We start from the raw sequence: 15,808 nt of genomic DNA on the forward strand, positions 1-15,808 counted from the left end.
TTTGTCAGCACTTGGCCATATCTCTCTAAACCCTTCCTAGTCATACATCCATCCAGATGCCTTTTAAAGGTTGTAATTGTACCAGCCTCCACCACTTCCTCTGGCAGCTCATTCCATATACACACCACCCTCAATTTCCTCAATATACCTCAATTAAACCTCCCTTCAGTCTCCTATGTTCTAAAGAACTCAATCCCCATCCTTTGACTCTTTCCTGAAAGTTAACATTGTCCAATCTTATCAATATTCTGGTAAATTGCTTTTATACTTTCTCCAGGATCCTTCCTATAATATGGTGATCGGGACTGCACTCTTGTTGAAGTCTAACTAATATTTTATACACTTTTCGCATAACTTCACTATTCTTACATGCTTTGTCTGAGCTAATATAGGCACTATCCAGTGTGCCTTCTTACCCACGTTATGTACGTCTTTTACTTCCTTCAAGATTCTGTGAGCATGCACTCTCCAACATCCCTCTCTACACTTCTCAGAATCCCACCAATTACTGTATCTTTTGTTTCTTGGTTTGCCCTTGTCAAATGCAGTAGCTCATAGATGTCTGGATTTAGTCGAGGTTTCTTGAAACATCTGAAGTGATCATTGGTCTCTTGCTGCAGTTCACTGTATCCTTACTCACTCTAAATCATACAGTTAATTTTTGTAATAGGTGCAAACTTCATAATCATGACTCCATATTTAGTCAAATGTCAAAACCACTGTTGTAATACCATGGAAAGCAAATGACATAATATTCAGTCATCCATTCTAAATAATCTTTCAATTGTTTAAAAAAATGTAATAATCACATTGTGCTTACTGTCACTGAGCCAATTTTGAATCCTACATGCAATTTTCTTTTGATCAAAAAGGCTTTTACTTTCCTAGCCAGTCTCTAATGTGGACTTTGTTAAAACCTTGTCAAAATCCACCAAGAATTGAATTGAATTGAATTTATTGTCATGTGTCAAGATTAGAGTGGTGCTAGAAAAGCACAGAAAGTCCAGGTAGCATCCGAGAAGCAGGCAAATCGACGTTTTGGGCAGGAGCTCCTGCCCGAAATGTGGATTTTTCCTGCTCCTCAGATGCTGCCTGACCTGCTGTGCTTTTCCAGCACCACTGTAATCTGGACTCTGATCTCCAGCATCTGCAGTCCTCACTTTCACCTTATTGTCAAGTGTACCGAGGCACAGTGAAAAGCTTTGTCTTGCGAGCAATACAGGCAGATCACAGAGTTAAGTAGCATAGAAAATAATAGGTAAACAGCAGCAAAAACAAAAACACAGGTACAGGCGAATGTTGGGATGACACAGAAAACATCAAACCATAAAACCCCTCATCAATCCTCTTTGTTACCTCTTAAAAATGTCAGGCATGGTTGACAAAGGAAATGTGACCTTTCCAGAACAGTCCATGCTGACGGAATTTCATTAATCTGTGCCCTTCTCAATGATGATTAAAGCCTCTGATTTTTCCCAATGACTTTCCCACTGCTGAGGTAAGGCTGGCTGTAATTGAGTTACGTGGAGAGATTGTAGGCATTGGGACTGCTTTCATTGGTGAAGAGAAGGTTGCAAAGAAATTTGACAGAGGTATATGCAATCCTGAGGGGCCCAGACAAAGTAGTTAGGGAAAAATATTTCCCATTTGTAAAAGGATCACAAGCAAGATGGCACAGAACTAAGGGAATTGGCAAAAAGAAAGGCATATGAAATAATCCCTTTTCACGCAGTCTGTGCTTGGAATCTGGAATGCACTGCCTGAGAATATGGTGGAAGTAGGTTCAATCAAGGTGTTAGGAGGAAATTCGATTATTGTCTGAAAAGGAAGAATGTGTAGGGCTGGGGGAAAGACTAGAGAGTAACACAAGAGAAATGGCTCTTTTTAAGATGTGGTGCTGACACAGTTGGCTGATTGTTCTGCTACTCTCTCCCCACCCCCCCCCCACCCTCCTCTAGCTTATCTCTCCACGCTTCAGGCTCACTGCCTTTATTCCTGATGAAGGGCTTTTGCCCAAAACGTCGATTTCGCTGCTCGTTGGATGCTGCCTGAACTGCTGTGCTCTTCCAGCACCACTAATCCAGTATTTGCTTTCCAGCATCTGCAGTCATTGTTTTTACCTCATTGATTTTAACCAAACTGCGAATCCTCTTGCAAGGATGCCTGCCTTGAAGAAGTTTTCCTCCTCTCTCTACAAGAATCTCAGGGAGTCCCTTTCCCATTGCAATGCTACTCTCTCCCCACCCCCACCCTCCTCTAGCTTATCTCTCCATGCTTCAGGCTCACTGCCTTTATTCCTGATGAAGGGCTTTTGCACGAAACGTCGATTTCGCTGCTCGTTGGATGCTGCCTGAACTGCTGTGCTCTTCCAGCACCATTAATCCACTATTTGCTTTCCAGCATCTGCAGTCATTGTTTTTACCTGATTGTTCTGTAACCATTCTGTGATCATGACTCAGTTGATTTCTCTTCCCTTTTTAAACAACTGTGCAGGAGCAGTCCTCTGGTCCTTTGATACGATGCCTATAGCCAGAGGAGTTTGGAAAACGATGGTCATAGGCGCCTCTTTTGACATCCTTACCTAACAAAAATATATCCATTTCAATCCTAAAATCTTCAACTTTACCACGTTCCACTTCCTTTGGGCTTGTCGCAGAGATGTTACTACAGTTGTTATGGGGGATTTTAACATGCAGGTAGACTGGGAGAATCAGGATGGTATCGGGCCTCAAGAAAGAGACTTTGTGGAGTGCCTCAGAGATGGATTTTTAGAGCAGCTGGTGCTGGAGCCGATCAGGGATAAGGCGATTCTGGATCTGGTATTGTGTAACGAACCAGAATTGGTCAGTGACCTCGAAGTGAAGGAGCCATTGGGAAGTAGTGACCATAATACAATAAGCTTCAATCTGCAATTTGAGAGGGAGTGGGTACAATTGGAAGTGACAATATTTCAGTTGAATAAAGGGAAATATGGAGCTATGAGGGAGCAACTGGCCAAAATTCAATGGTGCAATACCTTAACAGGGAAGACCATGGAGGAACAATGGCGGATATTTCTGTGTATAATGCAGAAGTTGCAGGATCAGTTCATTCCTAAAAGGAAGAAAGATCCCAGGAGGAGACATGGGTGGCCGTGGCTGACGAGGGAAGTAAAGAAACATATAAAGTTAAAAGAGAAAAAGTATAACTTAGCGAAGATAAGTGGGAAGACTGAGGACTGGGAAGCTTTTAAAGAACAACAGAGGATTAGTAAGAAGGAAATACGCAGAGAAAAAATGAGGTACGAAGGTAAACTGGCCAAGAATATAAAGGAGGATAGTAAAAGCTTTTTTAGGTATGTCCAAGGCAAAAAAATGGTTAGGACAAAAATTGGGCCCTTGAAGACAGAAACAGGGGAATATATTACTGGGAACAAAGAAATGGCAGAAGAATTAAATGGGTACTTCAGATCTGTGTTCACTGGGGAAGACACAAGCAATCTCCCTGAGGTAACAGTGGCTGAAGGACCTGAACTTAAGGGAATTTATATTTGCCAGGATTTGGTGTTGGAGAGACTGTTAGGTCTGAAGGTTGATAAGTCTCCGGGACCTGATGGCCTGAAAGCCAGGGTACTGAAGGAGGTGGCTCGGGAAATCGTGGATGCGCTGGTGATTATTTTCCAGAGTTCAATAGAATCGGGGTCGGTTCCTGAGGATTGGAGGGCGGCTAATGTTGTGCCACTTTTTAAGAAGGGTGGGCGGGACAAAGCAGGAAATTATAGACCAGTTAGTCTGACCTCAGTGGTGGGAAAGATGCTGGAGTCTATTATAAAGGATGAAATTACGGCACATCTGGATAATAGTAACAGGATAGGACAGAGTCAGCATGGATTTATAAAGGGGAAATCATGCTTGACTAATCTTCTTGAATATTTTGAGGATGTAACTCGGAAGATGGACGAGGGAGATCCAGTGGATGTAGTGTACCTGGACTTTCAGAAAGCTTTTGATAAAGTCCCACACGGGAGGTTAGTGAGTAAAATTAGGGCGCACGGTATTGGGGGCAAAGTACGAGATTGGATAGAGAATTGGTTGGCTAATAGGAAACAAAGGGTAGTGATTAACGGCTCCATTTCGGAATGGCAGGCAGTGACCAGTGGGGTACCGCAGGGATCCGTGCTGGGACCGCAGCTTTTTCCAATATATGTTAATGATATAGAAGATGGTATCAGCAATAACATTAGCAAATTTGCTGATGATACAAAGCTGGGTGGTAGGGTGAAATGTGATGAGGATGTTAGGAGATTACAGGGTGACCTGGACAAGTTAGGTGAGTGGGCAGATGCATGGCAGATGCAGTTTAATGTGGATAAATGTCTGGTTATCCACTTTGGTGGCAAGAACAGGAAGGCAGATTACTACCTCAATGGTATCAAATTAGGTAAAGGGGCTGTTCAGAGAGATCTGGGTGTTCTTGTCCACCAGTCAATGAAGGCAAGCATGCAGGTACAGCAGGTCGTGAAGAAGGCTAATAGCATGCTGGCCTTCATAACAAGAGGAATTGAGTATAGAAGCAAAGAGGTGCTTCTGCAGCTGTACAGGGCCCTGGTGAGACCACACCTGGAGTACAGTGTACAGTTCTGGTCTCCAAATTTGAGGAAAGACATTCTGGCTATTGAGGGAGTGCAGCGTAGCTTCACAAGGTCAATTCCTGGAATGGCAGGATTGCCTTACACGGAAAGACTGAAGCGACTGGGCTTGTATTCCCTTGAGTTTAGAAGACTGAGAGGGGATCTGATTGAAACGTATAGGATTATGAAAGGATTGGACACTCTGGCAGGAGGAAACATATTTCCGCTGATGGGGGAGTGCCGAACCAGAGGACACAACTTAAAAATACGGGGTAGACCATTTAGGACAGAGATGAGGAGAAACTACTTCACCCAGAGAGTGGTGGCTGTGTGGAATGCTCTGCCCCAGAGGGCAGTGGAGGCCCAGTCTCTGGATTCATTTAAGAAAGAATTGGATAGAGCTCTTAAAGATAGTGGAGTCAAGGGTTATGGAGATAAGTCTGGAACAGGATACTGATTAGGAATGATCAGCCATGATCATATTGAATGGCGGTGCAGGCTCGAAGGGCTGAATGGCCTACTCCTGCACCTATTGTCTATTGTCTATTGACAGATTTCTAGATTCCCTCTACTGCATACAAAACAAATTGTTTCCTGATTTCACTCCTGAATTGACCAGTTCTCGTTTTAAGATCCAGTCCTTATTTTTCTATTTCCTCTCCCGGACTGTCTTGTCGACTCCCTTTATTTGTGTCAAGATGTCAGAACAATGGATAGATTTTGTGGGATTTGATTCCCAAGGTATCAATAAAAACCACTAAATAGTATGCAATATTTAAATAATCTTGACACTGTGATCTAGTCTCTGTGTACCGTAATCCTGGGGCATCCTCACCTCAGTTTTAATAGTCGCCGTGATGTGGGGATACAAATGTTGGACAAATTCAGAAATCACATGACATCGGGTTATAGTCCAACAATTTGAAAGGGTTCAGAAAAGATTTACAAGGATGTTGCCAGGGTTGGAGGATCTGAACTACAGGGAGAGGCTGAACAGGCTGGGGCTGTTTTCCCTGGAGTGTCGGAGGCTGAGGGGTGACCTTATAGATTTTTACAAAATTATGAGGGGCATGGATAGGATAAATAGACAAAGTCTTTTCCCTGGTGTCGGGGAGTCCAGAACTAGAGGGCATAGGTTTAGGGTGAGAGGGGAAAGATATAAAAGAGACCTAAGGGGCAACTTTTTCACGCAGAGGGTGGTACGTGTATGGAATGAGCTGCCAGAGGATTTGGTGGAGGCTGGTACAATTACAACGTTTAAGAGGCATTTGGATGGGTATATGAATAGGAAGGATTTGGAGAGATATGGGCCAGGTACGGGCAGGTGGGACTAGATTGGGTTGGGAAATCTGGTCTGCATGGTCGGGTTGGACCAAAGGGTCTGTTTCCATGCTGTACATCTCTGTGACTCTAAGTTTATTTAAAATCACAAACTTTCGGAGCGAAGCCCCTTCATCACCTGACAAAAGAGCAGCGCTCTGAAAGCTTGTGATTTTAAATAAACCTGTTGAATGATAACCTGGTGTCAGGGGAAAATGAGGACTGCAGATGCTGGAGAGTCAGAGTCGAAAAGTGCAGCGCTGGAAGAGCGCAGCAGGTCAGGCAGCATCCGAGGAGCAGGAGAGTCAATGTTTCAGGCATAAGCTCTTCATAACCTGGCTCATGTGACTTCTGACTCAGTTTTAATAAAGTATGATAATCTCTGATTCACTGCTTTCAGCAACAAAGGAGATTGAATCTTGTCCCAGAAGCCTGAAGGCTCTTGAATTATGTGGGGTGATGCTGTACAGAAATCCAGGCCTTCCCACCGCTGCCTGGATTAAGTTTAGTTGAGAAGTTAGACCTGCTGACTGTACTGCTGATTAAAGCCCTTAAATGGTCAATTATGGACTTCCGAAGGATCAAAAAATAGAAATTGCTGAAAAGGTGCAGCAGGTCTGGCAGCATCTGTAGAGAGAAATCAGAGTTCATGTTTTGGGTCCATTGACCCTTCCTCAGCATGATCAAGGGACTTGCCAGGAGGTAGGGTGTTAGACAATAATAAAACATAGGAGCAGAAAAAGGCCATTCAGCCCATCAAATTAGCTTTGCTGTTCAGTGAGATTGTGGCTGATGTGATCATCCTCAACTCTGCCTTCCTGCTGGATTCCCACAACCCCTGATTCATTTCCTGATTAAAAATCTGTCCATCTCAGCCTGGAATGCACTTAAGGACGCAGCCTCCCAGCCTTCCACAGATGCGTAACCTTCTAAGAGAAAAAAAATTCTCCTTATCTCTGCCTTAAATCTGTGACACACCTTATTCTGAGATTATGGCCTCTAGATACTGAAAGCCAATTATCTGCCTTTGCTTCCGATCCCCTTGTCTGAGACCCCCTCAAGCCCCAGAAGATATCCCCCATCCTTCTCAAAAGCATTTTCCGGAGATCTTTGGTCCCACAATGTGAGGTTGAGGTAATAACTGTGGCCTTTTCAGTGGCAATGCCAAATGCAAGCTCTACCAGCTTCTTTTAGAATTAGATTTTGTTTTTTTATTCATTCACGGGATGCGGGTGACACTGGCTAGGCAGCATTTATTGACCATCCCTAATTGCCCAGAGGCCAGTTAAGAATCAACTGCATTGCTATGGGTCTGGAGTCATGTATAGGCCACACCAGGTACGGATGGCGGTTTCCTTCCCTAAAGAATATGAGTGAACAAGATGGGTTTTTTCTGACATTCATAAATGGATTCATGGCCATCATTAGATTCTTAATTCCAGATATTTTATTGAACTCAAATTCCACCACCTGCCCTAGTGGGATTCAAACCCAGATCCCCAGAATGTTATCTGGGTCTCTGGATTAACAGTGCAGCTATAGTACCATGAGGCAAGCACCTTCTCTTTTACTGTCATGTGCACTCAAGTCCAGGGATACAGGAGTACAGTGGAAAGTGTACAAAGTTACCATCCTCCGGCACCATTTTAGGTACAGAAAACCAGAATTAGAAAAGAAAAACAACCATCTTGCATACAAAACTGAAAGCAGAAATAAAAGAAACAGAGCAAAGAGGAAAAGAAAGCATCCCGATCGTAAAGTCTTAACTCCTTGAAGGTAAGTGGGCCTCCTCTCAAGTCTCTGCCCTAGCAGGCCTCACTAGGTGGGAATTCTGCCCCCAAGGGTCTTGATTTCAGAGAAAGGCCCACCAACTGCCCTTTGATCTGCCTGATTGGAGGAAGGTACAGTGAGACCTGCTCTGAAAAGTCACAGATCGTGTGTCTCAGCACCATCTCTGCAAGCAGTCAAGACACCTGACGAAAACAGAATAATTGCAGTAATTAACCACAAGAAAGTTGCTGGTAATGTACAACATCAAATCACTGGCTTCCTGTCATTAACAGGGAATCTCTGCCTTACTTCCAGTCATCACAATCTTTCAGTTACACTTCCACTTTCAGCATGAGCAGAGCTATGGAAAAGCTGACTAGATTAAATTCATTCCCTGATTAGTACTACCTTGGTATTACGTAAAGCTGAATTCCCACAAAAATAAGGCAGTCTGAGTTGGATCCATGCTGTTTACAGCCCCATCACTAACCCACACTATCTACTGAATATAGGTGTTGGGGACAAAGGGGTTGGTGAATCTGTACTGTACTGAACTATCTAACTCAAATTTCAAGATTAGTTTCTATTAGTTTTCAAACAAAGAAGACCAAAATATACACCTTTATGTTTTCAAGTTTATTACTAATCAATTTAAAGTGTTCTCAGCCTGTTGCTGGTGTAGCTGATGGAGATACTGGGGGAGCATAACACAAACGTATTAAATTATTTAAAAGCCTTATGTAGGTAGAACATAGAACATAGAACAATACAGCACAGAACAGGCCCTTCGGCCCACGATGTTGTGCCGAACTTCTATCCTAGATTAAGCACCCATCCATGTACCTATCCAAATGCCGCTTAAAGGTCGCCAATGAATCTGACTCTACCACTCCCACGGGCAGCGCATTCCATGCCCCCACCACTCTCTGGGTGAAGAACCCACCCCTGACATCTCCCCTATACCATCCACCCTTCACCTTAAATTTATGTCCCCTTGTAACACTCTGTTGTACCCGGGGAAAAAGTTTCTGACTGTCTACTCTATCTATTCCTCTGATCATCTTATAAACCTCTATCAAGTCACCCCTCATCCTTCGCCGTTCCAACGAGAAAAGGCCGAGAACTCTCAACCTATCCTCGTATGACCTACTCTCCATTCCAGGCAACATCCTGGTAAATCTTCTCTGCACCCTCTCCAAAGCTTCCACATCTTTCCTAAAGTGAGGCGACCAGAACTGCACACAGTACTCCAAATGTGGCCTAACCAAAGTCCTGTACAGCTGCAACATCACCTCACGACTCTTGAATTCAATCCCTCTGCTAATGAACGATAATACTCCATAGGCCTTCTTACAAACTCTATCCACCTGAGTGGCAACCTTCAAAGATCTATGTACATAGACCCCAAGATCCCTCTGTTCCTCCACCTGACCAAGAACCCTACCATTAACCCTGTATTCCGCATTCTTATTTGTTCTTCCAAAATGGACAACTTCACACTTGGCAGGGTTGAACTCCATCTGCCACTCCTCAGCCCAGCTCTGCATCATATCTAAGTCCTTCTGCAGCCGACAACAGCCCTCCTCACTGTCCACAACTCCACCTATCTTTGTATCATCTGCAAATTTACTGACCCACCCTTCGACTCCCTCATCTAAGTCATTAATAAAAATTACAAACAGCAGAGGACCCAGAACTGATCCCTGCGGAACTCCACTTGTAACTGGACTCCATGCTGAATATTTACCATCTACCACCACTCTCTGACTTCGACCGGTTAGCCAGTTTTCTATCCAATTGGCCAAATTTCCCTCTATCCCATGCCTCCTGACTTTCCGCATAAGCCTACCATGGGGAACCTTATCAAATGCCTTACTAAAATCCATGTACACTACATCCACTGCTCTACCCTCATCCACATGCTTGGTCACCTCCTCGAAGAATTCAATAAGACTTGTAAGGCAAGACCTACCCTTCACAAATCCGTGCTGGCTGTCCCTAATCAAGCAGTGCCGTTCCAGATACTCGTAAATCCTATCCCTCAGTACCCTTTCCATTACTTTGCCTACCACAGAAGTAAGACTAACTGGCCTGTAATTCCCGGGGTTATCCCTATTCCCTTTTTTGAACAGGGGCACAACATTCGCTACTCTCCAGTCCCCTGGTACCACCCCCGTTGCCAGTGAAGACGAGAAGATCATTGCCAACGGTACTGCAATTTCCTCTCTTGCTTCCCACATAATCCTAGGATATATCCCGTCAGGCCCGGGGGACTTGTCTATCCTCAAGTTGTTCAAAATGTCCAACACATCTTCCTTCCTAACAGATATCTCTTCTAGCTTATCAGTCCGTTTCACACTCTCCTCTTCAACAATACAGTCCCTCTCGTTCGTAAATACTGAAGAGAAGTACTTGTTCAAGACCTCTCCTATCTCTTCCGACTCAATACACAGTCTCCCACCACTGTCCTTGATCGGACCTACCCTCGTTCTCGTCATTCTCAGGTTTCTCACATACGCATAGAATGCCTTGGGGTTATCCTTGATCCTATCCGCCAGGGATTTTTCATGCCCTCTCTTAGCTCTCCTAATCCCTTTCTTCAGGTCCCTTCTGGCTATCCTGTATCCCTCCACTGCTCTGTCTGAACCTTGTTTCCTCAACCTTATGTAAGCCTCCTTCTTCCTCTTTACTAGACATTCAACCTCCCTCGTCAACCAAGGCTCCCTCACACGACCATTTCTTTCCTGCCTGATCGGTACATACATATCAAGGACACGTCGTATCTGCTCCTTGAGAAAGTCCCACATTTCCACCACATCCTTCCCTGACAGCCTATGCTCCCAACGTATGCTCCTCAAATCCTGTCTTACAGCATCGTAATTTCCCTTCCCCCAATTGTAAAAACTTCCTTGTTGTGTGCACCTATCCCTCTCCATAACCAAGGTGAAAGTGACAGAATTGTGGTCGCCATCACCAAAATGTTCACCCACTAACAAGCCCACCACTTGTCCCGGTTCGTTACCGAGTACCAAATCCAATATGGCCTCCCCTCTGGTGATGCGTTGAATGTCTTTAGGTGATGCGTTGAATGTTTTGTCTCTGGTTCAGACTACCCCTGGGGCTGCCCACTTCTACTGGCAGCAATTCTGAATCATTAATGAAACAATTTAAACCAAGTCCACATTGTGGACGGATTGATACTCTGTCTCAGAGAGTAACTACTCCATCACTGAGTTAACTGCAACTGATTCCAACCAGGACATTACTCCTCAGTGGAAATCTACTACATCTCTTTCAAGAAAAAAATGTTGTCAATTTCACTTTCTGGTGGAGTCATTTGGAACCATGAAAAAGCAGCAATTTCGGTTCTTTTGCCCCGATCTTAAATCCACTTTTCCGACCTCCTGTAATACCATTAAAGTGAACAAGCACACAACACCAGGTTATAGTCCAATAGGTTTGTTTGGAAGTTCAAGCTTTCGGAATGCTGTTCCTTCAGGTAGCTCGTGGGGCAGGATCATAGGACACAGGATTCAAAGTAAAAGATCAAAGTGTCAAACAACTGATGTGATATACTAAACAAACCTAGAGTGCTGTTAAGTCTTTAATCACTGAGAAAGGACATGCAGGTTTCGATTGTGTAATACGTAAACCTCAGAACTTATTACAAGTCACAGTCCTGAGATAACTTAAGGTTATAAAAAAAAGTGACATCTCAGCTGAGACAATACATTAAAGATGTGAAGTTAGTGTCAATCTGTATCCCAGCCTTGAGTCAAATTGGTTCTATTTCCAAAGTAGGAATTTATTAAATGTCACATGGACTGACGGCCTACAGATAGTGTATTTTATGAACAAAGTATAATGTATCTGCAAATGTAAATGTGTGTGTGTGTGTGTATAGTATGGGGGAGTCACCTGTAGTGTGACATGGACCCAAGGTCTAGGTTGAGGCCATACTCAAGAGTAGCAAACTTGGCTAACAGCCTCTGCTTGGCCACTCTGCATTGTTGCTTATCCCACAATCCGCCTTGGAGGACAATCACCCAAAGATCCGAAGGCAAATATCCTCGACCGCTGAAGTGTTCTAAGTGATTAAAGACTTAACAGCAGTCTAGGTTTACTCAATACATCACATCAGTTGTATGACACTTTGATCTTTTACTACCAATTCTGTGTCCTATGATCCTGCCTTATTCACTACCTGACAAAGGAACAGTGCTCCAAAAGCTAGTGCTTCCAAATAAAGCTGTTGGGCTAGAACGTGGTGTTCCGTGATTTTTGACTTTGTCCACCCCAGTCCAACACCAGCTCCTCCAAAGTGAACAAAGCAGCATGTTGAAACCGAGACAAGGTAAATAAAACGCAGCCTTTTGAATTTTCTAGTCTCCATTATTGTTTAATATTAAAAATTATAAACATGTTCTGAGGAAGGGTCACTCGACCCGAAAATCTAACTCTGATTTCTCTCCACAGTTGCTGCAAGACCTGCTGCATTTTTCCAGCAATATCCATTTTTGCTATAAACATATGCTCATTGTCAGGATCAGGATAAGTGTATAGGGTCTTATGGAACAAAACTAATAACATCATTTTCTCTTGATGGCTATTTTTCAGCATTTGCCAAGTTTCGGCCCTTACCTGGGACAACGTAAAAAGATTATAGCAGAACATAAACTGAAACAGCTGAATGAGGTGATGCAGGAAGCTGATGAAGGATCATATACAGTCAAGAAACCCATTCCAAAAGTTCAGGTAATAAGACTAATGATAGTTAAAACCTTCAGATAAAATCACACCTTTAACATGGAAGACACAGAGTCACAGAGTCATATGGAAAAAATTGAACGGCAAGCCAAAGAACAAGGTGTTAGAAGGTGATGACCAAAAGTCTGCTGGATGAGCCAGGTTTTACACAGCATCTAAAAGGAAAGAGGCAGATAGAGGAGTTTAAGAAGAAAGTGCGAAAAGAATGAACTGAGTTGACTGAAGGTATCACTGTCAACATCAGGTTGAAAGAAGTGGTGGTTGTACAAATTCATAGCAGAGGTGTGGAGAGATATGACTGAAGATTTCAATGAAAGGGTGATGTTAGGGATTTAAATACAAGTGTGAGAATTTTAAGTTTGAAATTGCAGGCAATTGGTGTAGGTCCACAAAGACTTGCGTAATAAGTGAGCTGGACATGATGGGACTTGAGTTACAAAATACAGAGTTATAGATCATCTGAAGTTTATAGAAGTACAGATTAGTCAGGAATTCAATGGATTAAGCAATTCAGTTACAGAAGCATGAATTAGAATTTCTGCTGAATATAGTTCAAGGCACAAATAGATACAACTGTTGTTACAGAGGTGAGTGTAAGCAGTATTAAAGATGGAGAGGATCAGAAATCAGAAACATGTCTCAGGTTTTAATGGGACACCAAGATGATCAGCCATCTGGTTTAGCCTGGTAGGTTAGGCAGAAGGGTATGAAGTTTGTTGGAGGCAAATTCAATGGTTTTGTCCATACTGACACTCAACTGGACAACACTAAGAGGGTGGAGTGGTCAAGAGAGGAGATGGAGAGTTGGAATCACCTCCTTGTCTTGGCTGAGAATGAGAGACATATCCATGAGGAAGTTGGAGCCTTTTTTTAAAACCCTTGGAGGTATGTACATTATGGAGATTAGAAAGAATGCCTAAGTGTGGAAAACCCTGATTTTAGTCAGGCCAGTAATCCCACTGATCTGGAAAACATAGCAGACATGTTGGTAGAAGATGGTGTGGTCAATCATATGAAAGATAGTCAAGTCACATTCATAGATAATATCAATTATGAGTTTGGTTGGTCCAGTTTTATAAGTACAATTCTGTTTGGAGATTTTGATAGAATTATCTGGGAAGAATTTGGAAAGAATGCATCCAAGACTCTTGAGAAGAAAGTGAGACATGAAATCTGGCTATAATTTGCAAGTACAAAAGGATGAAAAATGAATTGCTTGAAGAGCTGGCTGATAATATCAATTCTTTATGTTGCTGGCCAGCAAAAAGAGAAGTTGCTTTGTTAGCACTTTCAAAGTCCATAAATATATTCTAATGAATATTCAAGAGGACAGAGGAGACAGAGATAAGAAAGCAATTGATAACAGAAAACAAAATGACAGGAGTTACATTTGCTCTCTAAAATGAAACTGCAATCAGACATGGATTTGGCAGAGGAGTGCTGTCCAAATAGATATGTCTCAGATGTAAACAGAAGATTTCCTTCCTGACTTCAAGTACAAGTAGTTCTTCGATAACGCAATGGCTATGTTGTTGTGCAACCCCACATTATAGAAAAATCTCACTTTAGAAACAGCACTTAAAGTGTTGGTGATGTAATCATGGTACAGCCAACATACCTTTTAAAGGTTTGCGCTTCAGAAACAGAGTCCCCAATTTATCAATTGTGTTACAGTGAATTTGTGTTAATGAAATGTGCATTATTGTAAAACAATGGTATAAACAAGGACTGCAGATGCTGGACACCAGAGTCTAGATTAGAGTGGTGCTGGAAAAGCACAGCAGGTCAGGCAGCATCCGAGGAGCAGGGGGAGGAGGAGGAGGATGAGGATATCTTAGGGTCTTATGGCCTTAAAGTTAATATAGTGCAATAAGTATAACATTCAGATATACAAGTCGTAACATCTTTGCCACATAAGCTAGGTAATGATCATCTCCAACAAAAGAGAATCTGACCATCTCACCATGTTAATCAATGATATTTCCTTTGCTATTCCTCCGCCTGTCACATCCCGACAGTCACCTTTGGCAAGAAACTGAACTGAACCAGTCACATAAATTTGGTGGCAAGAGAATTCAGAAGCTCTTTAGTCTACAAAGCCTCCCTTCACCAGAAGGTAGAATAGTGGTGGGATACTCTCTGCTTGCATGGATGAGTACAATTCCAACAATATTCAAGAAATATGGCATTGTTCAGGACAGAGAAGCCCATTTTATTGGCCCTGATCCATCAGGTTAAATATTCACTCAATGCATTAACTGGCACACCATGGCCATTGTTCTCTGTCCTGAACAATGCCATATTTCTTGAATATTGTTGGAATTGTACTCATCCATGCAAGCAGAGAGTATATCACCACTCTTCTACCTTCTGGTGAAGGGAGGCTTTGTAGACTAAAGAGCTTCTGAATTCTCTTGCCACCAAATTTATGTGACTGGTTCAGTTCAGTTTCGCAAAATGCAGCATCCCACATTTGTCTAAATCAAATTCCATCTGCCACTTCTCTGCCCATTGGCACATCTGATCAAGATCCCATTGTAATCTGAGATAACCTTCTTTGCTGTTCACTACACAGCCAATTTTGGTGTCATCTGCAAAGTTACTAACTGTACGTCTTATGCTCACATCCAAATCATTTTTGTAAATGACAAAAAGTAGAGGACCCAGCACCAATTCTTGTGGCACTCCAATGGTCACAGGCCTCCAGTCTGAAAACCAACCCTCCACCACCACACTCTGTCTTCTACCTTTGAGCCAGTTCTGTATCCAAATGGCTAGTTCTCCCTGTATTCCATGAGATCTAACCTTGCTAACCAATCTACCATTGGGAACCTTGTCGAATGCCTTACTGAATTCCATATAGATCACGTCCATCATTCTGCACTCATTAATCCTCTTTGTTACTTTTTCAAAAAATCAATCAAGCTTGTTAGACATGATTTCCCACGCACAAAGTCATGTTGACTATCCCTAATCAGTCCTTGCCTTTCCAAATACATGTACATCCTGTCCCTCAGGATTCCCTCCAACAACGGGGCGACCTTATAGAGGTTTACAAAATTATGAGGGGCATGGTTAGGATAAATAGGCAAAGTCTTTCCCCTGGGTTGGGGAGTCCAGAACTAGAGGACATTGGTTTAGGGTGAGAGGGGAACGATATACGGGGCAACCTTTTGATGCAGAGGGTGGTACGTGTATGGAATGAGCTGCCAGCCGATGTGGTGGAGGCTGGTACAATTGCAACATTTAAGAGGCATTTGGATGGGAATATGAATAGGAAGAGTTTAGAGGGATATGAGCCGGGGGCTGGCAGGTGGGACTAGATTGGGTTGGAATATCTGG

At 43.0% G+C, this 15,808-nt stretch overlaps 1 protein-coding gene across 1 annotated transcript in view; it reads left to right on the forward strand.

Moving 5' to 3' along the window:
- The window catches only part of LOC140480044 (dihydropyrimidine dehydrogenase [NADP(+)]-like), a 731,044-nt gene that overhangs the window by 683,674 nt on the left and 31,562 nt on the right, over positions 1–15,808 (forward strand). Inside the window, exon 21 of the mRNA XM_072574601.1 lies at positions 12,317–12,454. Coding sequence (XP_072430702.1) covers positions 12,317–12,454 — 138 coding nt within the window. The remainder of the gene's footprint in view (positions 1–12,316; positions 12,455–15,808) is intronic.

Source organism: Chiloscyllium punctatum, chromosome 7 (genome assembly GCF_047496795.1).
Source record: "Chiloscyllium punctatum isolate Juve2018m chromosome 7, sChiPun1.3, whole genome shotgun sequence".
Classification (NCBI taxonomy): Eukaryota; Metazoa; Chordata; class Chondrichthyes; order Orectolobiformes; family Hemiscylliidae; genus Chiloscyllium; species Chiloscyllium punctatum.